Genomic DNA, 26606 nt, shown 5'->3' with positions numbered 1-26606 from the left:
ATTAATATACTAATAAACAGGAACATGTGTTAGGCGCACCTTACAGCGCGTGCGGGTGATACAGTAGCACGTGCGAGTCACGTGCTACCCGCTGCGGTAAAATCTTTACTGCACCCCAATGGCTTCAGAAACCAGTGATCAACCTCTGTGTATGGTAGTAGATCGTTCAATAGAAACCCAGTCCTCTGCTCCTGCCACCTGCGGCGCCGTAGCACGCTATTCTCCTACTACCTGCGGCTCTCTGAGCTGCAATTAACAACATGACTCTACTTAAAGTAAGTTCTGTAACTTTCTTCTATAGCAGTTAAATAACCCTGTCAATTTATAGCAGAATATAAACCAGAAATACCATAATATAAAATAATAACCCTACTAAACTATACAGGAATTTACTGTATTTATCGCGTAATGGAAAGCATAACTTCCGGAACCTTATACTAAACTATAATAAAAGAACTATCTTCAGATATAAGTTCTAGAAGAGCTATAGTAAGAATCACTAAAATATCTGAATAAGTCTAATAAATATAAAAACTTTATAGTATATCTCTAAACTATTAAGAATAGTCTACTATATTATAGAATAAACCAAGAAAAATAGTATGCTAACTGATATATATTAATACTGTTATTCCTGTAATAGAGATAAAATCTCAGAAAGAGATTATTATTTAATAAAACTTTATTACTAAATCTGAACTACAACCCGCAGGAATGGAAGTCTAATATAGATAATAGAACAAGCTATAGAAATAATAAGAGTAGCCTACTGGATAAATACTATTACTGTAGATATTTTAGATACTAGAATAGAGATTACTGTATGGCTAGATCTGAACTAATAATAACTGCGGCTAATATATTAAAAAACTAGATATCTAAGATTATAATATAGCTACAGTTCTAGAGATTAAGACTAATTAAAAACTAAATAACTTAATAAGTATATAGATAAAGCTGTATATACTAGCAGACCAGAAAGAAGCTAAAGTATTAATTAATAGTAGAGTCCAAGTAGTCCTGATAAACCAGATATAGATAAAAGAAAACCTATCTACAGTATAGAAAGTATCTAGAAAGATTATAGTACTAAACAGATATAAAATTCCCTTATATAGTAAATACCAGATCACTATAGGTATAGAGAATTACTAGAATATTAGACAGAAGACAGTTTTTACTATAGATATAGTAGTTATAGAGGACTATAATATTATTCTTAGCTATCTATAACTTTAGAAAGTAAATCTTCTGATTAACTGATAAGCCTGTAACTTTATCTATAGAGATAGCTATAGCAGTAATCCTATACTAATAGTTTTAAGTATAGAGATAATCTAAGCAGTAGAGAAAGATCTTCCTATCTATATAGTCTATATAAATATCTATAAAGATAAGACTAAGATATGGACTGCTAGTATAGTAGCAGTAACTAAAGAAGCAGAGCCAGAGATACTAAAAGAGTACCTGGAATTTTAGAAAGTCTTCTCTAAAGAAGAAGCGAGAAAACTATCTCTATATATAGAATATAATTATATAATTAAATTAATCTCTAGAAAATAGCTACTATACCAGCTGATTTACTCTCTATCTAAAAAGAAGCTTAAAGTACTCCAGAAATATATTACTACTATACTTAAAAAAGAATAGATAAAATCCTTAAAAAGTCCTGTAGGGATATTTATTATATTTATATTAAAGAAAGATAGCAGCCTACAGCTATATATAGACTACTGTAGATTAAATAAAATTATAATCAAGAACTGCTATCTGCTACTGCTAGTTAATAAAATAATAGATTATTTAATAAAAGTAAAGATTTATACTAAGTTAGATCTATAAAATATATATTATTATATTTATATTAAAGCAGAAAATAAGTAGAAAACTGCTTTCTGTATCTGTTATGGCTATTTTAAATATTGGATAATATCTTTTAGCCTAGCCAATATATCTATAATATTCTAAGTATATATTAATAAGGCTCTTAGCAATCTACTTAATATATACTATATAGTCTATCTAGATAATATCCTTATTTATTTAATATCAGAAGCTTAGTATATATAATATATACGGGCAGTCCTGGAATAACTGTAGCAGTATTAGTTATATACTAAACTAAGTAAGTGCAAGTTCCATATCATATATATAAGCTATCTAGAATTTATTATTATACTATAGAGCATTAAAATAGAGTCTAAGTAGATAAAAACTATAGACTTATAGCCTGAGCCTACTATAGCACAGGAGATTCTAATATTTACTGGCTTTATAAACTTCTACTATAGATTTATTAAGAAATACTTATATATAGCGCTATCTCTAACAGATCTTATAAGAAATCCAGAAAGTAGAAAGAAAGCCAAAAATAAGTTATATAAGCCTATAAGAGATAAAAAGAATTTCTATTAGTAAAAATATAATTTTCTAGATAAGAAAATTAAGCTTTTACTAAAGATAAGAAAAGTATTTAAAAAACTAAAGAAGATCTTTAAAAAAGTACCAGTTCTTAAGTATTTTAATCTTATACTATAGATTATATTAGAAATAGATATATCTGATTTCACTATAAGTATAATAATCTTCTAATTATATAGTAACAGAACATAGTATCCTATCACTTTTTATTCTAGAAAAATAATAGATATAGAATATAGATATAGAGTATATAATAAGAAGCTCCTTATAATTATTAAGATATTTAAAATATAGTAGTACTATCTAAAAAAAAGTAGATATTCTATTACTATTAAGTCTAACTATATTAATCTTAGTAGCTTTATACAGCTATCACTAAAGTAGCTAAATAGATATAAGACTTATTAAATAGAGCTACTTAATATATTTAATTTTAAAATAGAGTACTATCTAGAAAATAAAAATCCTATAAATATATCTAGTTAAAGACCTGACTATATATCTACTGAAGAAGAAATTAATCTATAATTAATACTGCCAACTCTATAGGTAAAGGTATAGCAGATAATAGAGAAGACTATAAATTAGAAAAATATATTTAATAGAAAAAGTCCTGTATTCTAAATAGAATAGATAAAAAGATACTAAAGTAAAAGAGAAGATACTTAAGAGTAATAAATTTTTATAGAAGATTAAAATATATCTATAGATAAGAATTATACTACTAATATTACCAGTATTCTAGATTACTAGATATTATAGATTATAGTTACTAAAGTAATCAGATCTGAATTAGTATACTCTAATCCTATAAAATTAATAATAGAGCTTATTTACTATATCTAATAGAAGAATATAAAAACAAAAAATTAATATCTGTATATATAGTAAGAGAGTCAGAAGAAGTAAGGTAATTTACTCTAGAAAATAGATAAAAATAGACTTCTCAGGTATAATAGTACAGTTTATATATCTAAGATTAAAGTAATAATTCAAGAAATTATAAGAATAAACTATAATCTACTGTAAAGAGATTATACTGGCTTTAATTATATCTATAATATTATTAGATATAAGTATTATTAGCATGATATATATACTGATATAAAAGAATATATAAAAATATATAATATCTATTAATATATTAAAGTATATAGATATATATCTTATAGAAAATTAGCTCTGCTTTTAATCTCTATAAGGCCAGAAGATATTATATCTATAGATTTTATTATAGAATTACTCTCTAGTAAGTAATAGAGAAAGATCTATAATATATTATTAATTACAGTAGATATACTGACTAAGTATACTATCTATATCCTATACAGTAAAGATATTGATACACTATATTTTATAGAGTTAATATATAATATAATAGTTCCTATATTTAGGAATCTATAATATCTAGTAACTAATAGAGATACAGTATTTACTAGTTACTACTAGACAGCACTATATAATTATTTAGGAATAAAGTAGAAATTATCTACTGCTTTTTATCTATAGATAGATAGATAAACTGAGTATCAGAATTAAATACTAGAATATTATCTATATATATACTGTAATTTTCTTCAGGATAATTAGGCCCGCTGGCTACCAGTAGTGCAGTATATATATAATACTACAGTTCACAGTACTACCAAGGTAACACCTTTCTATATATTAATAGGCTTTATACTAAATCTATAGATTAATATTAATAACAGATTACTGTATATAAAAGCTCTAGAAATAAAAGAAAGAGCTAAAAAGCTTCAGTAAATATATAATATAGTAAAAAATATACTTAAGAAGTCTAAAACTACAATAGTAACACAGTATAATAAATATTATATAGATATACAGTTTAAGATAGAAGATAAAGTACTGGTATAGATAAAGAATATCTTTACTATATAACTGAATATTAAATTAGATTACTGCCAGTTAGAACTGTTTATAATTATTGATATATAGAGAATACAGTCTTATAAACTAAGACTACTACTATAATATTACTGCTTATATCTAGTTTTCCATGTCTTATTACTAGAGCTATACTACCAACAGAAAGATTAGAAGGTATAGCCACTACCTATCCTAATTAATAGAGAGAAAGAATAAAAGATAGAATATATCTTAATAGAAAAATATACTTAAAATAGCAAAATACTATATCTAGTCTAATAAACAGGATATATACCTGCAGATAATATCTAGAAACTATTGGAGTATATATAAGAAACTCAAGCATTTAATAAATATTAGTATAAGAAAGGAAAGACTGACTGTACCTAGAGTGCTGATATCTATAAGGGACCTACAAAACAATAATAATACGGATATAGTTTACTAAGTAGCAGAAATAAATTATATTAAAAAAAAAAAAACAAACTATAGAAATACCTAAAGACTGTATTCTATCTATCCTAATCATAATTAAAAGACAAAAATACTCTATCTCCTATACCTGCAGATCAGCTCTAGCAGAGTCCGCTTAGCGGAAGAGAACTTATTTAAAGAGAGAAATGAATACACCCAGCATACACTGGTAGAGAGAACAGGGGCTTATAGGGAATGGAGTGGAAGGAGCTGATGATCCTGAATCTGGACTACTACTGCCACAGCGGGCCGCACCTGACACTACACGCGCAGGACAAACAGCAGTGTTAAGAGCATAAACTGCAGCTTTAAGAGGCTCCTTTATTACAACAGTAGATAGAGACTGCTTAAAGCGATGGCATGCCACCAATACCGCATCTGCCTGTATGATAGCCTTAGTAGATATCTGCCGCATATATCAGCACCACCTAGTATTAGGGATCAGGAGATATTACTTACTGGTACACAACAGTGGTGACTATCCGCACAATAAAGACAGATATGGCGGCCCTCACAGAACACATAGGCAATACTTACCCCCGATAGGGCTGAACTACAGTGCCGGAGACACTGCAGGCACTACTCCTTACTATTCTTAGATAAGGGAGTGCTCGCGTTATCTTCTGAAGATAAGAAAGCCTTATTCTCTGAAGAGAGGGAAGACAAGAGATTTTTTCTACTTAAGGAAGCTAAAAGCATAATATCATTCCTGCTGAGAGAGCCCAGTGGTGCAATCATTTTCTCTAGAGAAGAGACCAGAGACAGACTCAGCAAAAAGTCTTCAAAAGAAGAAGAAGCAGGAGGAGAAGCAGAAGAAGATATAGAAGAGACTGAAGCCTACTGGTAATATAGATAACAAGCACAGTTCTTCTTCTTGTGCCTATTAGCATAGTAGAGTGTACAAGCGGCAGCAGATCAATATTTAGCCATCTGTTAAATATACTAGTGGAATCAGCATACACATAAGCCCATAAACAAAGCTAAGAAGGAAGCGAGAAAGAGCTTAATATAGAATATAATTATTAGCAGGATAACAGATGCAACAGTGCCACACCTGATAGCTTAGAAGATCTTAAAACCACAAGATACAGGCAATGTAATGAGCAGAATAGGATACTGCAATCAGAATAATCTGAACATATGGCATGAGGCGGAAAACAAGGCGCTTACCATAGATATAGAAGAGATTAGTAATTGAGAAAAGGAATAAGAAACAGCGTGTGAGAAATTGCTGTATAGCAGGTAATGTCCAATATAAGCAGCGCCTAGGCAACAGAATCAGTGAATAGCATAACACAACCACAATACAACATCGCTGCCTGATATTAAGCAAGTGAATGGAACCGAGCGTTTTATACCATAGAGCACATAGCAGGAATCAGGATCAGACCCTGTATAACACAACTAATATTCCTATACTTCCTGAAATAGAAAACGTGAGGCTATCCCCAAGCGTGAAATCACACACTGCTCAGAATCACCGAACGCCTACACCACGCGCCTGCAACCAACCCTATATAAGCCAGGATTCTACACTCGCATAAATGAGCACCTACAAAGCCCTGAGGCCAGGGCTTTCCGAGAGAGGGGGATAATGTTAGGCGCACCTTACAGTGCCTGCGGGTGATATAGTAGCACGTGCGGGTCATGTGCTACCCGCTGCGGTAAAATCTTTACTGCACCCCAATGGCTTCAGAAACCAGTGATCAACCTCTGTGTATGGTAGTAGATCGTTCAATAGAAACCCAGTCCTCTGCTCCTGCCACCTGCGGCGCTGTAGCACGCTATTCCCCCTACTACCTGCGGCTCCCTGAGCTGCAATTAACAATAGGAATATTGATAGATATACTCTATTATAAGAGGCATTATATATTAAATATAGCTTTAAGTATTTATTGTACCTTATTTCTTCTTCCAGAATACTATAGGGCCTTTAGTAGTTCCATGAAATGTACCCTAAAATATTTACTCTATCTTATGTGAGCACTGTTCAATGATATAGTCTTCATAGAAGATCTTATTCTTCTGGCAAGTAACCCACGTACATGTATGGTGACCTGGATTTACCCATATTTCATCAGACCATAGTATGGCTTTCCATTGACTAGAAGACCAGTTAAGGTAATCTTATATCTAGAGAAGTTATTTCTGCTTATTCTCAGAAGATAGTAATAGTTTTATTCAAGTAATATATCTTTAATAGTCTCTAGAAAGTAAGGCTAATCAGATTATCTATTAAGAATAGCCTAGATCAAGATATAAGGCTAATTCTTTATAAGTAAGATATCTTATATATCTTAAAGAGATAATAAATTTAATAAGATAGTTAATCTTCTCTTCCTTTATTGCTAATGGTCAACCAGATCTTTTAGAAGGGGTAGGATGACCAGCCTGGCAGGCTAGTTAAACCTGATATATAGAAATCCCTAGATGATTTGTAATATCTTTATATTTTATATTTAGTGAGCACAGGATTAGGATTTGCAGGTGCTCATCTCTAGTTAGTTGAAAATAAGGAGGTGTAGAAGGAGCCATAATGCTTTGGTAAAGAATTGATGTTGGTGGTCATGGTCGATAAATGATAATGGCACGGAGTTCATCCTATTTCTACGCAGTTCGGTGACCCACCACACTAACGTTATTTACTCAATATACCATAGTAGATCATGTGCATGACAGGGTCTACCACATCCCCAAGCTGAGCAACCAGAAAAGTTCCCAATTTCTACTTCAGGCCACGAGTGAAGCCAACAAGCCTAGATAGACTTCAATGGCTACCCCCACTTGAAAATATACTTGTCTCTATCAAATTTCACGCATCTCGCGGCCTGAAAGCTAGCCCACTCGGCCTTTTGTCCCCACACTGACAGTCGAAATGAGCGCACTGATCACTGAAAAGTCCGGGGTTTGGACCAGTATATATAGTATACTACTAGCAGAAAGGGACTGTCTCATCTTCGGTCATGTGATCTCGAAAATACATCCGACAATCCTGTACCTTTGTAACGACTGTACAATTGTAAAGATGTACATTTGTAGAAGCTATGCATTCGTAAGGACTGTGCATTTGGAAGAGCTGCAGTTTGTAAGGACTGTACGTTTGTAGGTGGCTGATTCTGTAAGTATAGGATATGTTGTGTGTTGTGTTATACTATGATAGAAATAATCATTAAACGCCATCCGAGGGCATCTTCAGCACTATTAAGAACCTTGGGATACCAAGCAGATGGGGTAGTTGACACCAAGAAATATATACAAAGGATATTATTTAAATCTCCTTCATAAAGTCAAAATTGCCACCAACAAAGGTGGATCACGCTGATATTCTCTACTATAGATTATAGATTAGCTTAAGAGTGTGGATGAAAAATCCTGTCCCTATTATTTATAGGCCAGAATTACATAGCTAGACTGATTTCAGATAATATAATGTTTATACTGTTGGCTTTAACAGCAGACTATATAAGCGAACATGAAGTAAATGGCCACCGCATGCGGGACAGTTCTGCGCTTATAAAACCCTGCTCCAGGCAAGCAGAAATTAGGAAGCTCCGGTAAATGGATTATTAGCAGAAACTTGCATTACTTTTAGATTACACTTGAATTATTCAAGTGCCTGAAGATATCTCATCACGGTTATTATATTATGGAGAAAGTTATCTATTCCTTCAATGGAGAAACTGTTGCAGGAGTACTCTTCTGATCCAAAAATGTGCCAAACCCGCCCAGAATTGTGATTACTGGTTCTTATTTCTTTATAAAGGAACAGGCGCCTTTTCAGTATAGTACATGTCTAGCTGATAAAGGCTATACCACTCTAATCTTCGATCTACACACAGTTGGGAAGAGTACCGGTCAGCCCCGGCAATTAGAGAATCTGAAAATAAAGAATGAGGATATTGTTGCTGGTCTTGATTACCTCCAGTTGCGTGGCGATATCAATAAATCTAAGCTCTTCTTGGTCGGTATCTGTCAGGAAGAACCAGAGTTGTTGGATGTAGCTTTATATGATAACTGAGTGATTGGAGTAGCATCCGTGACTGGATACTTCTATGACCATGAAACCGACGTGTATATGATCTGTGCTGGGTGTGTCAATACAGAACCCGGTACGGATATCTCCTCTCTGAAGATGCCTACACCGGAACAAGGTGAAGCGCTCTATCAAGCATAACTATAGAGAGCACACGAGGCTAAATTGTTTTATGAGAAAACTGGAGAGATTATCTATCAGCCCCTCGTCGATCCTAAAGTAGCAGATCCTGATACTGGGTCATTGGCAGGCCTTCCCGGTCCGGTTGTATGGGCATGGTATGGCCCGTGGACTCTGAAGGGATTTGACAATAGGTATGCTGTGATGAGTGATCTAGATCACTTTGACTATATAACTGTGCCTGGGGTTGAATGACTCACAAAGCCTGTACTGATCATCCATAGAGATACCTGTATGAATGTGGCAGCTGCGAAGCGCCATTTCGAGTCAATTCCCATGCAGAAGAAGAAACTGATTTGGGATAATGATGTTTTGCATTTCCAGCACTATAATTAACCCGATTGTGTTGATTGGAATGTTGACAATATTGCTGATTGGTTTGTGCAGGTTAAATAGTATAAATAGGTGCTAAAGCTCTTGTGAAGACCCTTGCAGCCTGTGGATATGTCATGATGACTTGTGGTCTATGGCTCCAACGGTTCAGACTTTATCGAGCTCATTCTATCCTGTTGTACGGTTCAGATAGAAACAATTCTATGAGTAAAGTAATTGCTTTTAATCTTCATCATATAGGACTATGCCTATTCCCAAGGCATCATAGACGAGTGTCGGGCAGAATATTAAAAGATACTGCAAGCAGTTGGAATGAGAGTTATTCGTCGAGTCTGTGTCCGAGAGAGAAAGGAATAGTAGATATATATACTGTTCCACCAAAGTTGTTATGAATTTGAGGTCAGCCCCGAAGGATCCGAAGGATCCGATCCGATCAGCTAGTTCCTCACCAGGCTCAGAATCAGAGGAGGTGGCAGACAAAACAAAGAAAAGGCAGCATGAAAGGCTGAGTGCCAAGCTGGTGTAGGCTACGTAGACTGCTCGCATCCATGCCTCTGGATGCCATTTACAGGGATATGCTTGATTTACGAAGCGCTATCAAAAGCCTGCGGGAATAAAAGAAGATTGCCACATTTGGTTTGGTATCGTTTCTTTCCTCACTTCGAATTTGCACTTCCTGAATTGGTAGGAGCTTTTATTTCATTGCTTCTTAGCAAAAGTGCAAGAGCTCGTACGCCGCCGACAGTATTTGAAATTAACCGTACATGGAATGGCCAGCTGATTGTCGTTGGCATGAGGGACTAATGCCGACTAGTTATGAGTATTCCAAATCTTTTTCTCTAATGCATCTGGGTTCCATGTCCCGCATCATAAGAATCCCTGTCAATGTAAAGAAAGGGAAAAATTAACAAGATTTTGTTTTCCACTTGAACAGATGACACACCGGTCACGCAGACAGGGGTAACCAACACAATGCAATACGTTAATACCTAATATTAGGCCAAGCAAAATTAAAACCAGGCCAGCGCAGTCAGTTACATGCCACCCAGTGTTGTTTGGTCTATGCATAGAGCTAATAAGAGATGTTGTATACATGGCACAGCTATGCACAGCTTGAAACCAAAGTATATCTAACCTAGCATAAGCCCCATGTAGTAACGAATTAGACACATATTTTCAATCTTGTAGTTTGCGTTAGAGCTTACTATTGATGCTCATCCTATGGGCGAGACACCCTCTGGACTTTTCCTCCCCCTTCGCAAGCTCATTCTCAGCATCAGCACCCATAGTCCTTTTGTATAGACGAGGATCTGTCTTTCTCAGAAGATATAAGGATGCATGCTTCCCGTCGCCCTTCCTCGTTGAGCTCTTAAGTCTTAAGATTATCTACTGTTAGCTCTCTTCTACTTTTAGTCCTCTCATCGCTTATATCCAACATCAAATCATAGAAATGGATGCTCAGGATTCTGGGAAAGGTTGCCAGAAACGCTCTCTACGTACAAATATACAGGATCCCTTTTCTCGTAAATCTATCAATTGCCATACTATAGGTAGGGCACTATCCATGATGGCCTTTGTTTGAGATCAAGTCCTTACCAGAATTGATAGACCTGGATGTTGGACACAGTAGACATGAGCAACCGCCCGTTGCGGCTGTTGTGGATGGTCCTTCTAAACAGGACATAGGCCCGAATCAGGCCATATCTCTCCAGTGGGGAAAGCTTTCCGAAGGCAAGGAATTCTTATCGGTAAATCTCAATGAATGGTACTCAGCGTACGTACATGGCCTGTGCGCAGCATTTCATTGATGAAGTACAGTACTCATCTTACGTTCAGTCGCTGGCCGCTTTAATCAACATTCGCCTTCCGTTCCAGCATTCTCCTGATCGACTCGTTTCTGTGTCTGAGTCAATGTCTCCAAGGGTTGCCCGGACAACTAAAACTTTCCCTTACATCCCACTAAGATCGTATATCCGACAGTTTATTGTGACTGGAAATGACACCACGCGTTCTGCAAACCTGTTTCGGCGATGATTGGGAAGCCGGACTTGGATGTGTATGGAAGCAAGAACGCCCTAACTACTTGCTTACTGCTAAGAGTGGTCGGTGGAGAGCGACCAAATTTGCCTATGATATTCTTCCGGACGAGCAGATACCATTCTTACGGCCACTCCGTGGACCCGCACAGGGGCAGAATAGGCTGGATGAGATATTGAACGGAGCACTATAGAGCAGTGGTCATGCCAAACAGAGAGGCACTCCCCAAGGTAGCCTTGAAGGGTTAGGGCCAACGCTCATAAAGATAGAAAAACGTTTAGGCGGACTTTGTCCCAGTACACAAATCCATATCCTAACTCTCAGATGTCAATAAATGCAAAAGAAGCAATATTGAAAGGAAAGCTCGCCTATTAACATAGCAGGCATATTACTCACCACCACCAAGCTGGCATCCTTGTCGAATGTCAGACAATCGGGAGATTGAGGATGTTCTGCCGTTGCATTCAGCACTTGAACCATTTTGACAAGATGTTCCCCAGGAGGATATCATGCCACGAGGGCCAACAGGGAAGAAAGAAGTTTCACTAATCTAACCCCCCATGTACGTATTAGGGCGAGTTCACAGAGAGGACTCAACACTAATCAACATTAACAGTGAGGTTTAAGAGGTCGATGGGGTTCCTTGCAGGATTTTACTGGTGTGGAGGACTCTGCTCCTGAGGCATCCGGTTCCCTCCTGGGACTAGCTTGGATTTGTATCTCACTGACTATACAACTAGAGCATTGATTCATATACTTCTTCAGCACTCCATAGATGTTTGAAATTCATACCATGGCCGGAGTCCTAGGTAATGGAACTTGAATGGAGACAATATAAAAGTACCTCTCGCCAGAGCTCCCCCGTACAACCTCAGAACCCTCCAATTTTCACTGCCCATACTCCCGCTTCCAACGCACTACGGAATCTTTATTGATCAAGCCTGAATCCAGTAGTGTGGGATGTGAGATGAACAGGCTGACAGTGCTGCCCTTCACCTTCAATGAACTTGTCCAGTTCACCGCGATTCAACCGACCTATTAGGTCCTCGATATTTTCGGAAAGACCCAAGTACACGCGCACCCCTTTTTTGGGTGCATGGCATGCCACAAGGCTGAGAAGAACATGCTGGTCTCTATCTAGTGCAACAAGCGTACCAGCCTCACCAGGCTCATCTACCGCAACTTCGAGCAATACACTGTATTCAGTGAATTAATCAAGGTTTGAATCATGCTCATAAGTGAACGAAGAGACCAAAAGGGGAAAAATAAAAAAAAATAAAAAAAGGGAGACTTAGTCCAACGAAAGGAATGATACTTACACCCACACTGCATTGGCCGGCATCTGGGTCAGACGCGAGGAGCGCAAGCTACTCATCCCAAAACTATGCATTTCCTCAGGGTCGATATTCAAGAAACCACCATAGCCATCCCTAATAAACAAAGAGTCCGATATATCTGGGAAATATTGGAAACTGGCACCCTCAAGTATCGTGGGATCATAAGCAGGCACAAGGTACAGGCGGTCTCCCTTGCCCACATAAAGAGCGGCGGTTTGGTTTCTATCGGTGAGCATCTTCCCTTGCATTCCACGAATCCTGGTGAATGGATCTTGCAGGTCCATCGTTGATGGTTTTTTCATATATATTACTTGAGCAGTATTCTTTTCGGATAATAGAGTCTCGAATTGTTGAAGGCCTAGAGTGTTAAAGTTACTAGATGATGTCCTGTGAACTGTCAGCTCGAAGTTGATCTCAGGCACTGAGAAGCTCAGTTGAAAACATGAAATACCTGATACAGATCGGATTCTTCGATAGCAATGTGCGTTCATCGATTGTAAATATGCTGGGGTTCGTTGGTATGCCGAGGTAGATCTTGTTCTTGACACCGAGATCAATGCTGACTCCAGGGCAATCCTTTTCTGCAGAGGCCTGAGCAGTAGCTTCCGCAGAAATCTTATCATATAAGCCAACCTCAGCTTTCCACTTCCCGCCAAATGCATCTATCCCAAGTTCAAGTCCTAGGGGAAGTCCAAAACTCAGTGTCACTGATGAAGAACCTCCTTGAGCATTGGCGATTGGGGTGAAGCCTGGGCGAAACCCATCAATAGAGCCTGTCAACTGTTTGAGGTCCAACTTAGCACGGGTATGGTCTATCTTGAGCGACCCTCCGACTTCAATGGTAGACTTCTTTGAAGCAGACAGGTTTACAACAGCGTTCAAAGAGAGCTGTGGCCCAATACTGATAACTTGAGGGATCTCTAATTCCAAGAGGTTCCAAGCTACGATCTCCTTTTTGTAATCGATCAGGTTAGCCTTTTCCTCCAACGTGATAGACATTGCCAAACGCGAATCTAGATCGAACCCGACATCCAACTCGGCTTTATCGACTCCCCCGTGTAAACTGAAAGATATATCCCCCGTGACTGCAAAGCTTCCCTTTGCATAACAGTTGTCAAACTGTAATTTTCCCGACAGCGCACTATCACTAGCCAATAGAAGGCCGCTACCGGTACCAAAAATAGGAGAGAGACCTGGCAGAAGCGTGTTGGTGGCCCCAATGTTATAACTCCACGAGTGCGAGTGGGATAGTGACCATTCATAACCCAACGGATCTCTAATAAACTTTCCGAGCTCTTTGAAATCTTGCAATATGCGGCGAACCGCGGGCAATTTATCGCCAATCCATGAAAGACCATGGGCGAAGACCGTAGTTGTCCGATGGAAAAGGTCACCGAGATCAATACCCCAATAATAAACAGGCCCTGTTTCGCCGACCATTATCTGCTGCGAGGCTAATCCGGTGTCAAAAAAAGATGTTGATGGCCTCTCGCCGAAAAAACGATGAAGAGCATCCTCATTATTAGATATGTCCTGTACGTCTTTCAAATCACCCCGTTGGCTTTGATCGTCTATCGAGCTCCCCTTGTGGGCCTCGAAATGGCCAAAGCGGAGATTACCACCTTGTATGATACTTGGAAAGGTAATCTCCTTTGTTTTGGCGTGGATGCATTCCTTCTTATTGTACTCCAACTGAGATGATATGATCTGCCAGTAAGTTCTTTCTCCTTGATAGTACCTTCCACAGCCCGGGAAATGAGGGGATATAATGACAGGGGAATTCTCTAGCTTAAGATCCCAGTTCTTATGTACAACCTCTCTAGCTTTCTCATTGAAGCAGATTGTAAGTCCATCCGCAGAGCAGTCCACGCTTTGAATATGAGCTGAGTGGTCCAGGATGACAGTTGGATAGATGAGAGTGGCATTCAGACTACCGAACGCAGTAGGGTCCGTCGCTATCCCCGATTTAGTGTAAGGAGCTGTCATCAATTGAAAGTGAACAACAGGTTATTACTCACTTTTCTTACCCTTCTCTGCAAAATATAAAGAGTGGTCGAGCCGCGGGATGAGATGCTGTAAATCGAAAGGATTATGCCCCGGAGGATATGTGGGGTGCAGAACCTTTGGTGGTAGAATCGACCTTGGGTGGGCATTAGAAAACCTCCCGGATACACCCACTGCGAAGAGCAAATATGTCCAACAAAGACTGATCTTCATGATGGAATGAAAAAGTATCCCAAGTTCCTCTTCAAGCTCACCTAAAACTTGGACGATATTCACACCATTAACGTAGTATGCGAAGGCATCCTTAAATATTATTTTGAATGCTCATCCTACATACTACTAGAACAGATTTGATGCCAGCCGCACGCAGACCTGAGACCCCCCGATCATCATTCAGCCAGTTATTGGCCATTGAAAGATCCAGATGCCTAATGAAGGCCTCAGGCCGAGCCACAGATGAGGGCTACATCTAGTTTCCCCTCCAGCAGACTGCTTTTGAAACATGGACGGCTCAGATATTACCTGGTCTAATGCGAAGTGCCCCACTATGAATTCATATTTCAGTTCTAGTTAGTCAAGAGGAGAGACGATCTGCATGAACCAGATCAGCGAACCAATAACCTTCCCGTAATAAAAGATGTCCGAACCGACGATTACATATGGCCATCAAACAGATGTGGGGGAGGCATAAAGTACAACACATGCAGCGCGGAGTGGCTGGCTGAATTGCTAATACTAATGGTCCGGGTGTAGCCGGATACTCTCAGCTGAACCTTACAAGTAGTCAAGACGACCCTAGGAAGAACTAACTTCCTACACAGGGGCAAAAAAGCTTCCAAAGGTGGACTAAGCACCACTGCGCCATTTCATACCTAAGCAGTTTTATTATAGTAAAGTTGCGAGTCATCCTGAAGGGAATGGCTATCTTCCTTACAGGTGAACACATCTCCTACCCCCACACCTGAATGTCTGGCGGGACTAAAACGGTGTTGCAGTTTTCATAAAGCCAGTCAAGTACTGTAGACCCTGAAATCAGCAACCCAAACCCACCCTATATATTGCAGTGAGGTTACATCACCACCAAGAGATTTCGCTCTGCCTATGGCTTCTTGGCGCTGCCCCACTGATAAATAATTGCGAGCTAGTTGCCGGACCGGGAGTGGCGCGAACAACCTCCAACCAACTGCCCTACATTTTTCTAAATTAGTATAATGCATACTAATTTAAGCTGCATGCTACTATCAGAAGGCCTGGGATATTAACCTAGCCCCGGGTCTCCCGTTGGTTCCCGATACTTCAAACCACTCCAAAAACCACCAAGGCTTAATCAATACGTACAGTACATTTGGCTTACGCTGTCTCACTCACCAATCTGACTATCGCCGGAGATTTGGGAGATAGGACCTACCAGATGCAGATTAGCCGGCCGTACACAGTACTGAGATCTGCTCCTCAAACTACCACTAAATTGGTGATTTTACCTCATCCTATCGCTTCCTTTAGTGAAGACGATATTTATCGATGAAACCCGTTGTATTGCACTAAACTTGACTTCATTATTGTACTAGGCAGGAGCATAGGGTGCGAGAGGGCGATTCAGAATAAGTAATGGATTTATGTACGACACACAGGGTATATTACAAAGGTGTGGAGACTCGTCTGGATGGTATGCATGCGCTAGTCATGGGACTGTGGGAGATGGCCTGACATCGATTCGCCTACCTTTCCTCATGTTAGATCCCTGAGGAGATTGGATCTAGCACGCACCATCAGCACCTGCATATCGCTTAGTTGCGAGGGTCAGCTTATGAATACACACCCACACCCACACCCACATACCATCAGCTAGGTCTTCCATATTAGAAGGTGGCGATGGAGATTTCTCGTGCGAACTGAAGGGGGTTAGATTCCACTTAGGGCATGGATATTTCAGCTTCATGTTTGCCTTTTCATACGCAAATCCTTCGTGTGTGACTGGAGCTTAGTTAGTTGCATTGGCCTCCGATAGTGGCTCTCAGAATGTAGTAGCGTCATTGCGGTTTTGACCGAGTCTTCAACTTCTCTTAGGCCGAACATAAATGAAGCCGTATTTTCCTAACCACCTCTTCATTATCCATCCCTTCGAACTCTTCCTCTTGTACAATCTATCGTCGCTTAATATTCCTTCGAGTCTTTAATAATTTCGCAACCATGGTTAAGCGATACGCATATGTGTCGGTACGGAACAACACTTCAAGTCCCGTTCACAATGTGAGCGTGATACACAAGTATAGCGATGTTTACCGCAGCAAGGAGATCTGGCCTACTATTCAGTCAGAAGAGCTCGCCGAGGACAAGATGCTGGTGAACTACAACACTGGCTTTCTTACTACAGGTCACGACTGGTGGCTCATTATGTGGGTCAACAACGAGGGCAACACTCTCTATTATTCTCATCCACACAATTTCCGTGATATCCTCGACAAGATCGAACGACTCGGGAACGGGATTTTGAAGTCGCTGTCTAAGCTAGAGGGCGGAGAGAGTGGCCAAGCTATGCGAGAGGCTGCGCAATTAATCCTCAACCAAGAAGGCACGGCGGGCTTCAAACAACATATGTTGGAGTCCGACGACAACGACAAGCTTACTGAAATCGTCATAAATTCGGACTACACCATTACCTTCAAGTCACACTCGGGCACATCCAACACCGTTACTGCAACAAAGGAGCTGTAATGATAGCCAAGATGAAGGGGCACCATCTGTTAGTCTGTATCTGGTTTGAGCCTAAGTCCAGCAATCATCTGCAAATGTTCTGAAGTACGAGTGGAGAGATAATTCAAGATATCGCTGTTGGGTTGATGTATCTACTTGCAGATCTGGCAAATATCAAATACTACCTCTGGTTGATAGGGACGGCAATTTCCCGTATTTAAGAAAAGTTACGGTAAATAGGGCCTTTTGACTTAAAACATAAGAAAATCAGTAATTTATAGTAAATAAGCTATGCCATATTAGTAAACTATATCGGGAAGTATATTTTGGGGTTTTGCCTTCGCGAGTTGCTTCCAACCCTCAAACGCGTCTTAACTACAGTATCCACAAATAGGCCTCGCCACGGGTTACCCGCCAAGCACCCATTTCAGCATAATTAGGCCACGCCAAGATGCGTAAAAGTGCTGATTCATTCAAATAAATTACTATTATTTACAGCTGTAACTGTTTCGGTAGGGAATACTATTAGTATTCTACCTACTGTGATGGCCTGTATGTCACGTGGTTAGGCAGGCCTACTTCCCACAACACAAATCCTTGTATGATAGTGTTTCCCCTCTCATAGTTGAATTCAGTTGGAAATGCTACCGTACCTAGCTGTCTATCGTGGACATAGCTATCTATGAATGAGCAGTCATCACACCTACTATCTTGGTGTCTTAATGGAATCGATCTGAATCCTAGCTTTTCTACAGTAATAAGAGTAATTCCACTTCTCTGATTGGAAACTTAATTATAGTATGAAAGGGTTAAGTACAAAAGGGTGATATCTTGCTTGTTTATAGTTGTAAAGATACAATAGTTTGTCAAAGTCTGATTACACCCAAAAAGATCAAAAAATTGCAATAATTTCAAAATCAAATTTGCCAACCAATTCAAATGGTTTTAATCTACAAATGAGTTCTATATATCCCTCATTCAATACTTTGCATACCAGCCACGTGCTCAATATACTGCCTGAAGCCTGCGAGGCATAGAACGAATTAAGCGATCTATCACCTCCTGGGGTATAGCCCAGCAAGCTTCCTGAATATGCTTTCTAAAGCGCCTCCAGTCAATTTTTGACCTTCCTCCTAGTAAGAGCATAGGGCAGAGCTCTAAAAGCTTGCGCGAATAAGATGGCCAATCTAGAACCCAGATTCCATGAGATCCAAACCACCAGATCAGATCGACCACCTAGCTATATAGAACCCCATACCATTTGAGAAATATTTTTCCATGGTTCATTAGGTTCACTAGATCACGTCTGTAGGCCTCGTTTGAGAATCGAAAGACATATTGGGTAGAGAAATTAGACTCTCTCTGTACCGAGCATTTGTCAGAAAACATGATTTTATTCCAAGTGGACTTTTTCAACCACGTATGCGCAAATTGAAGACGCTTTTTTTAGCTATCTCAGGCGTTAGAGCTATACGCTTCTTACTTTCCCCTTTTTTTAAATGAAATCGTTTTAGAACCCGCTTGATTGTTGAGGTCGAGACCCAGGAATCGCTATTTGCGTATAGAGCTCTATAGTTAAGCTTAGACCTTCGACGAGCCAGTAGATATATATAGCGCTCAGTAGAACGATCAAGCTTTGCAGGCCTCCTTTTTGGTTGAATAGATTGTATTGCGACTGACGCCAAATGGCTTAGCTAATTGAGTTGGAGACTTATTGTTTTTTAGAGCAGATAAAATAGCCGCTCGAGCCTCCATAGAAAGCTCTGCATTAGGCCTTCTGTTTCCGCTTAATTCAGTCCCAAAAGATCTCATTTTGATGTAATGACAGATAGTTGAAGAAGGTGAGTTTTTTTGACACGTCGCGGGATAGGAATAAACCGAGGGACGGGGGTTAGGAACTATAATCAGGGAGGGAAGCGTTCAGCCAAGGGGGCTCATCAGGCCGTAGGGCATCCATAGCGGCGTGCTCAGCAGCGACGATCTTGTAGAAAAATCTCGGGATTTGTATGGTAATTTGGCCCTTCTAATAGCTTAAAAGCTCTAATCTGCTTTTAAATCAAAGTACTGAAGATAAAGAGGCTAAAAAAGCCTTATAAAACCCCTAAAAAACAAGACCCCGCCTATAATTATATTATATCATATATTTTACTAGTGATTTCAAATTTCAAGGGCCATTTCCATTTCAGGCCCCACCCCTAAATTAGGCTAGCTATGTACAAATAGCGCTAACAGTACCCAATTCAGTTGCAATTTATACAGATCCTCCAGCCCCTCCAGCCCCTCCAGCTCCTGCAGCTCCTATAGGTATTGTAATACCAACTATTTCTTCGAGTACCACCTCGGATCCTGCTACAGTCGCAATTGGGATAGGGACAAATAATGGAGTTACACTTAGAAGCTATAGTAAGGGCGAGAAGCGTCTACCTCAGTGGGTGGATGGCGTTGCGGGGCCGCTACAGAAGCGGCCTCGGTGGCAAGCAAGGCAAAATACTTAAAGGATTTTATATACAATTACATAGTCAACTAGTGGATTTCAATTTCAAGGCTCTGGTGATCGCCCTGCTGTGGACCTTGTCCAGGAAGACCAGCTGCTACATGATCTTGGAGCTGTCCAACCCAGCTCACAGCCATCCAACTAGCGGTAGAACTGGCTTGCTGACCGAATAGGCCCAAGGTCAGCTGCTCACAGTTACAGAGGGATTTCGACCATCCGAGCAAAATCGGTATAATAGATACGGGCATATTTGTTGTGAACCAAGGCTTGGTCAAGTAAACTATAGAGCTTCATCTACGGAAAAAATTCCGTATGGAAATGGATTGATTGGAAATCAATCTGATGATCATGTTGTATATAAACCCTCAAGTTTGTGATGAGAAAATGGGACAATTAATCTTCCTTTGAAACACAACAATATTAAGCTACCAAGAGACATCTTCGTCATGCCTTCGTATTATGCGTCTGTGATCTGGGAGTCGGTGTATCATTGTTCACACCTCGAAAAACATGGTTTCGCACGTAACCTCCTACCAATCGATGATGATAACTAAGGTTCCTACTAGGGGGTCATGACAAATGCCTCAAATTATCGCCGAAAGTCTGGGTCCTAGATAAAGTTATCGCCGATAGATTAATGCAGTTGCTGAAAAGGAATGACAAATCCCGCTTAATATATTAAAGCGCGCTCCATATGGTGGGTCAGTCTATTCTAGTACTAGCTCTAACATATCCACTCGGCTAGCTAGGTATTCATCGGGTTGGTATGGATCCACTATTTTGTGGATCCATACACAGCCAGCCACAAGAAGATCAAAGGTCGAGGCTAACTGTGGAAGTGGAACCGATAATTGGGCTACGTGCTCCGGGGTAAACAATCCAATACAGCACTTGTGAGTGCCATTATAGTCAGTGCGTTTGGTTGCGTTCACGCTGTAACATTTCTAGCAAAAGGCCTCGGTGAAAGGGTATTTGGGAGCTGGTCAGCTGGTGGGGTCTTTAAGATCTGTTTTATTATAGATAGTGTTACACTAGTATAATGACCTATCAGGAATGCGGGATTCCGTAATACCTAGTAACCTACCGCTGAATTCTAAGGAGTGCAATCAAGAAAATGACGAGGTCTGATATCTGATCTAACAATAAAATGACCATATAATATATGCCTAAAATGATCATTCGAATATACGACATCTATGGTGTTGTGGCCTGAATATGGCTTGGTATCGTGATCATGGCGCTAATCTAAGTCGAGTAGGGTGGTGGCAGATATCGGTGTTTTGGTGGTCATTTTGGTTGAGATGATCTTCGATCCGTAGGTTGAGCGTGATCTAATAACCGACCCACCGCTTAATACCCCGGTATTGCGCGTAGCATTAGTCACGATCAATCTAAATTATCCGAATGAGCGCGCTGTAAAGACGTAATTCTTATCCCTGTGAAACTATCCAACTGCCGACCCTACATTTAAGGTACCTGGGATTATCTATATTGTACTGCTCCCTTCTAAGACATACGCTATTAGTTTATTATTATGCTGGTCAACAGCGACAAGAAGACCTTTGAAGGCTCCCAATCCTTAGGAAGCCAGGAAGAGGTCTCATCATGCCATAGAACAGTCGTCAGACCTCGCATCACCAAAAAGAAAGAAACGCACACCAAAGTTCGCAGGACGTTGCCTACCGATCCCACCATAAAAGAGATCAGAAATGTGGCTCCCGCTGCTCACGGTAATAACAATATATCTGCAGTCAGCTCTGAAGTTGACTTGGGTATCGAAATGCATATAAATCGCACAGACGCTGCGTTTTATCACCTTGCATGGGCCATTGTTTTGGCAAAATATTTGAGCTGTGAAAATATCAGTTTCTGGACAGCTGCAGAACACGATGAAAAGTTTGTTACAGCTATGCCTATCAAAATTTAGTTGCAGCCCGCTTGCAGTGTTGCAGGAATGTTGAAAACTCTGAGATCAGAAACTACTCCTGTGGATGAAGTCAAGCCAATCTATCCAATTGTACCATGCCGAATTTCTACCGGCAATGTTGAGGGTTACATATCTCAAAGTATTCTGCTCGTTGACCCGTCGCACAATTCACAATATATCCATACTGCGGGTAATTCTGCCGTATACCCTGGACAACTGTTCATGATCAGTTATGAGAGGAACAAACGCCTGCTTAAACTTACAGCATATTTTGAGCGCGAGCAGCTAGATGAATTAGCGGCTCAAAGAATACTGCGTCAGTACCCACATGTTCTGGTGCAGTCAAGCTTGAATCAAAATCTTCAGATCTGAAAAATACAAGTCTTGAGCCCACAGGATATACTGGACTTGGGTCAATGGAATACAAAAGTTTCCCAGAAGATTGAAGCATGCGTTCATGATTTGGTTGGAGAAGCATGCTCGAGACAGCCCCTAGCCGAGGCAGTCAGCTCATGGGATGGCGATCTAACATACGCTGAGCTGGACAACCTTTCGTCGCAACTCGCTGGCTACTTGATAATGTTAGGAGTGGGGCCAGAAGTTATCGTTCCTCTGTGTTTCCCAAAAAGTAAATGGATGGTTTTCTTTGTGGGGGTTTTCAGGCGTCTCGGGTATCTACAAACCAAGCAATTGCAATTTGATATAAAGGTTTAATTAGGAACTTGACTAGGACACCGCAATCGCCTATGTCCTAGAATATGACAATCCACTGCAATACTGTGGCGCTCATACGTGCGGCCCAACTGCAGGGAACGCTGGATCTATAGGAAGCGCAGGATGACCTTCACGGATGACCTATCTAGACTGAAATCTAGGCCCATCAACTTGATAGGCATCCTGTTCAGATTGAAGGAGACTAGGCTGGTTCCTGCGGATCCACTCTGGATACTATCTGCCGTGAAAGCGGTCTTCTGAGCTTCTCGCAAGAACTGTAGGAGATTTAGCCTATCGATCTGCTTGATTCCTAGGCCCGCTTTCAGTAAGCTCCACTACCCGCTGTCTAGTGAAAAAAAAAACCCCAGCCTACATCTAAAGGCTCCAACAAGTAGAATTGATGCACTCGATCGAAATAACCTTGCCTGATTGTCTGGCTGTACAAAACAGGCTTTTCCATAGTAATCAGTCCTAGCAACTAGTCGAGAAGTGGCCACCACGCCCATAGCAAAGCCAGCTCCATCGAAATTGTAGATCTTCTTGACCGCCATCTCATCTTCAATTTTATTATTCTTTCGCAGTCAAACCATTCTTTAATCACTTTAAGATCTTCGCGTCGAGCACGCCGACAATTGTTGAATCAAGTACCGCGATCCTTTAATATATCTGGTCGTTCCATGAATTTAGAGACGTATTATGCTCTGACTGATTGAACAGGTGTAGTAGCGCTGCTCGTAAGGACACTGTCGGCGATTTCTCGTATATTGGAATATCGTGGAGGGGCCCCACAAAGATTTAGCGGTGTAAGATGTCTCTCTTCACTTTGAGTTTTGGCTGTTGGGGTGTGTCTCCAACTGAAGTTGTTCAATTAAGTCTGCGACGCAGGATTTGCATGGGGATATCAAAGACAAGCGGGGCTTCGAGAATTGACTTGATTTCATCACTTTCGAATAGCTTATAGTGCAAGGAGACTCTCACCGTTTTCTCAATAGAATGATTTCAACTTTGGCGCACCTTTGCTGGCACGGTGAATGGTTGAATTGGAATGGGCTCCCACGTCTAAAATGCGTGGGGTGGAACGCTCGGTGGTGAAATACGATACTCTGAGGTTCGTATAGCTCTGTACCATCAGCGACGAACCTGGGTTGCTTCAAAATTTCAAGGCATCCCTGGATCATTTACAACTGCGCAGAGGCAAACAGTGCATCGTCTCAACTTTATCTGTACACATCAGACCTTAAGTTGCTTTTTGCAGAGGAGCGCTTGAACAGATTCTCGGGACAAGGTGGCCGTAGGGGCTACAAAAGCTACCATAGATTCGGTTACTTACCCTTGCACTACGTTCTGTAAGTCCTCTTCCGAACAGTCAAAGGAAAGCCGCGAAGGCCGCAAGCGCATGTTTGATAAAAGATGCTGTTTGCGTGACTTACAGGCTTTCCGAATCGTGTTTCTACCTCTCAAGGCTAAATAGTTCATGTCTTTACTGGCATGCTACCTCTACGGGCGGTTCGCAAGCATTGTCGTCACCCCCTACTCTCTTTCGTTCCTTCCCAAACCCCTATGCCCAGCAGCTGGAGAGATCACCGGCCTAGTCGAAACCTGATTAGCTACCCATAACGGAGGAAGGTTCGGTGTGATTCTACGTATCGAGAACATAATGGTTTATATACAAGACGACTATCAAGTTGATTGGGAACTAATCTGAAAACATAAGAAAATAGTTCCGTATACGAAGCTACACTGTGTACTTGATCGAGCCTCAAATTCGCAACACTACCGTATCGTAAGTACGCTCGAGGGTTCGAAGAAGATGAGAGAGAGTATGGGTGGTAAAGCCGCCTCCGGAGAATTTGTGTACAGTACCCTTTATGAATTTAAGATGGTCCCAGTATAGCACAACAAGGTGGGAGATTTCTTGAGGGACACGGTACACTAGGCTTTGATGAAACAGAAGACCATGTACCCGCTATGGGACATAATATTGCGCGGCACAAGAAATTGACTAAACATACGGGTGGCTAATTTTCCCTCCAATGATGGTGTATAATGGGCTCACATCACGCAGCTCGTGGATGTCGCCTATCTTGAACGGGTCAAAATGCCAGATGGTCATGTCTGCGTACCGTCCAGGTTTCAGACTTCCTCGCACATCAGATTCCTGTAGGGTCCTTGCAGCCAGGGTTGTATGTAGGGCGATTGACTCTCCAACACTGATTGCATGCTCCGGTCCTTTCACCCCGACAACCGTCTGTCGAGTTGTCATACCCCAGACAGAATGCATGGCGCCATATGCCCCAACAGGGAAATCCGATCCGGCTGACACAAGGGCCCCCAGGTCCAGCCATTCGCGAACGGGGAAGACATGGGATACTCTTTGAGGACCCCAATACACTTCCTGTATACCGGCAACGTCGTGAAGGAGAGGGTGCTGAATCGTTACTGGAATTCCTAGCGAAACCGCTCGTTCACGCAATGCGGGCGTTGCCAGTCCTCCATGCTCCATAACCAATGTCCCAGGAGCTAGGTTTGGATGACGCTTCAAGACCCGTTCATAGACATCCAAAAGGGTCCGGATGGCACGATCACCATATGCATGAGTGCCAATCTTCCACCCTCGCCGGACCACGGCATCCATAGCCTCGACAAGCTTTTCCGGATCCCAGAGCAGCCTACCTCGGTATCCGGCTTGAGATGCGCAGTCGCACGTCTTCTGGTACATTTCATCTGTGGCGGCTGCCTCAATACCGCCATCGATCATGAACTTAACACCCCAGACGGATAACCAGGGATCATGCTGTAAGAATCGCCACTTCTCCATTTCCGTGAGCAGTTGTACCACGCGGCTCACATCCGAAAAGCCTATGGCGGTTATGAGCGCTCTCACGCGAACATGTAGTTTCCCCGTGTCGTGTGTTGCTTTGAGAGCCGCAAGGTCTTCGAGCGAGACACAGCAGTCACGGACGCATCCAATGCCTCTCGCGGCATATGAGGCGGAAGCACCATCCAAACCAGCGATTAGCTTGTCCTTGTTTGGAGATGGTTGAGCACCATCTATTAAGATGACCGCCGAATCTTGAAGCAATCCGTTGAGCTGGCCATGCTCATCCTTCCCGATCTTTCCCCCTGGTGGTACCTGGGTATCGGCAGTAATTCCGGCGCGTTGCATTGCACATGAGTTCAAAACCAGGTTATGGCCCCCACGGCGGACTATGATTGGATGAATACGGCTGACTTCGTCCAGTTCTTTCAACGTAGGCAGGCGTTGCTCGCGGATGTTGAACTCTTGCCAGTTGGTGGTGGTAGATATCCAGTCGCCAGGCTTGGTCACCAATGCTCTCTGTCGGATCAATCCCAACAGCTCGGACAAGTCTCTCGCAGTATGCACGGGCACATCGAATTGACCCAGACCCGCATATATCAGGTGTGTGTGAGTGTCGTCAAACGACGGAAGGACAACCCCATCAGCTTGGTCAATAACGGTCGTTTTAGGTCCGATCAAGTGATCCAGTCCGTTTCTATCAACCGAGAGCCGATGGATAATGCCGTCTCGAACAGCCAGGGCACGTTGAGGAGGATAGCTATCCTCAAGCGTATAGATTATGCTGGCGCGGATCACCAGGTCTGCGTGAGTAGGCATCATTCTGGGCTCAAAAATGACTGAGCTGGTCAAACTCTCGAGACGGTTCGGGGAGTCACGGACGGAAGCATTTAAAATGTCTCAGAAAATTTTATTGACCAGGCCGGCAGTTTGGGGGCTACGTCTGGGCATATTTATATCCGCCAGGATCTCAGAACCACTCCGTCCGTCCAAGTATACCTTACGTATCCCATCTTCGGAGCCACAGTCCCCGATGGGTACACGCAAAGTATCCGAGATGCGCGTCAAAATCATCCAATAAAATGCGAGTGGTGTTGGACAATCGGAGACTGAGCCACCGATGTGTCAGAAACTTGCAACCTTCCTGTCTGCATGGGCGGGGATACGCGGAAAGGACGCGTTTGATTCCGTTGCGGCCGTCTTGGAAGAAGTATAGATATACTCCGCCTTTCGGGATCTCATGTTGG

General features: G+C 41.2%; 6 protein-coding genes across 6 annotated transcripts; 3 read left to right on the top strand and 3 right to left on the bottom strand.

Annotated features, from left to right (window-relative positions):
• Positions 1-6199: 6199 nt before the first annotated feature.
• On the bottom strand, positions 6200-6584 carry BDW43DRAFT_293431 (uncharacterized protein). The gene has a single exon (XM_032043827.1). The coding sequence runs from the start codon at positions 6435-6437 to the stop codon at positions 6249-6251; it is 189 nt and encodes a 62-aa protein (XP_031894514.1). The 5' UTR covers positions 6438-6584; the 3' UTR covers positions 6200-6248.
• A 1850-nt stretch (positions 6585-8434) lies between these two features.
• Positions 8435-9337, top strand: BDW43DRAFT_304421 (uncharacterized protein; the record flags this gene model as incomplete). The annotated part of the gene is made up of 5 exons (XM_032045597.1): positions 8435-8479; positions 8552-8759; positions 8808-8939; positions 8973-9142; positions 9206-9337. The coding sequence occupies 5 exons, from the start codon at positions 8435-8437 to the stop codon at positions 9335-9337; spliced, it is 687 nt and encodes a 228-aa protein (XP_031894513.1).
• A 1447-nt stretch (positions 9338-10784) lies between these two features.
• BDW43DRAFT_304420 (uncharacterized protein) lies at positions 10785-11564 on the top strand (the record flags this gene model as incomplete). Its single annotated transcript, XM_032045596.1, has 4 exons — positions 10785-10884; positions 10943-10992; positions 11108-11342; positions 11377-11564. The coding sequence occupies 4 exons, from the start codon at positions 10785-10787 to the stop codon at positions 11562-11564; spliced, it is 573 nt and encodes a 190-aa protein (XP_031894512.1).
• A 735-nt stretch (positions 11565-12299) lies between these two features.
• Positions 12300-14925, bottom strand: BDW43DRAFT_316579 (uncharacterized protein; the record flags this gene model as incomplete). Its single annotated transcript, XM_032048327.1, has 4 exons — positions 12300-12567; positions 12691-13095; positions 13160-14663; positions 14727-14925. The coding sequence occupies 4 exons, from the start codon at positions 14923-14925 to the stop codon at positions 12300-12302; spliced, it is 2376 nt and encodes a 791-aa protein (XP_031894511.1).
• Positions 14926-16902: 1977 nt separating this feature from the next.
• BDW43DRAFT_316578 (uncharacterized protein) lies at positions 16903-17427 on the top strand (the record flags this gene model as incomplete). The annotated part of the gene is made up of 1 exon (XM_032048326.1): positions 16903-17427. One exon carries the CDS (start codon positions 16903-16905, stop codon positions 17425-17427), a length of 525 nt encoding a protein of 174 aa, XP_031894510.1.
• Positions 17428-24543: 7116 nt separating this feature from the next.
• Positions 24544-26178, bottom strand: BDW43DRAFT_316577 (amidohydrolase; the record flags this gene model as incomplete). Its single annotated transcript, XM_032048325.1, has 1 exon — positions 24544-26178. One exon carries the CDS (start codon positions 26176-26178, stop codon positions 24544-24546), a length of 1635 nt encoding a protein of 544 aa, XP_031894509.1.
• Between the last annotated feature and the right edge of the window lie 428 nt (positions 26179-26606).

Source organism: Aspergillus alliaceus (genome assembly GCF_009176365.1).
Source record: "Aspergillus alliaceus strain CBS 536.65 unplaced genomic scaffold BDW43scaffold_78, whole genome shotgun sequence".
NCBI classification, from domain to species: domain Eukaryota; kingdom Fungi; phylum Ascomycota; class Eurotiomycetes; order Eurotiales; family Aspergillaceae; genus Aspergillus; species Aspergillus alliaceus.
Note: the sequence above shows the minus strand (reverse complement) of the source record. Positions and strands in the feature narration are given on the sequence as shown.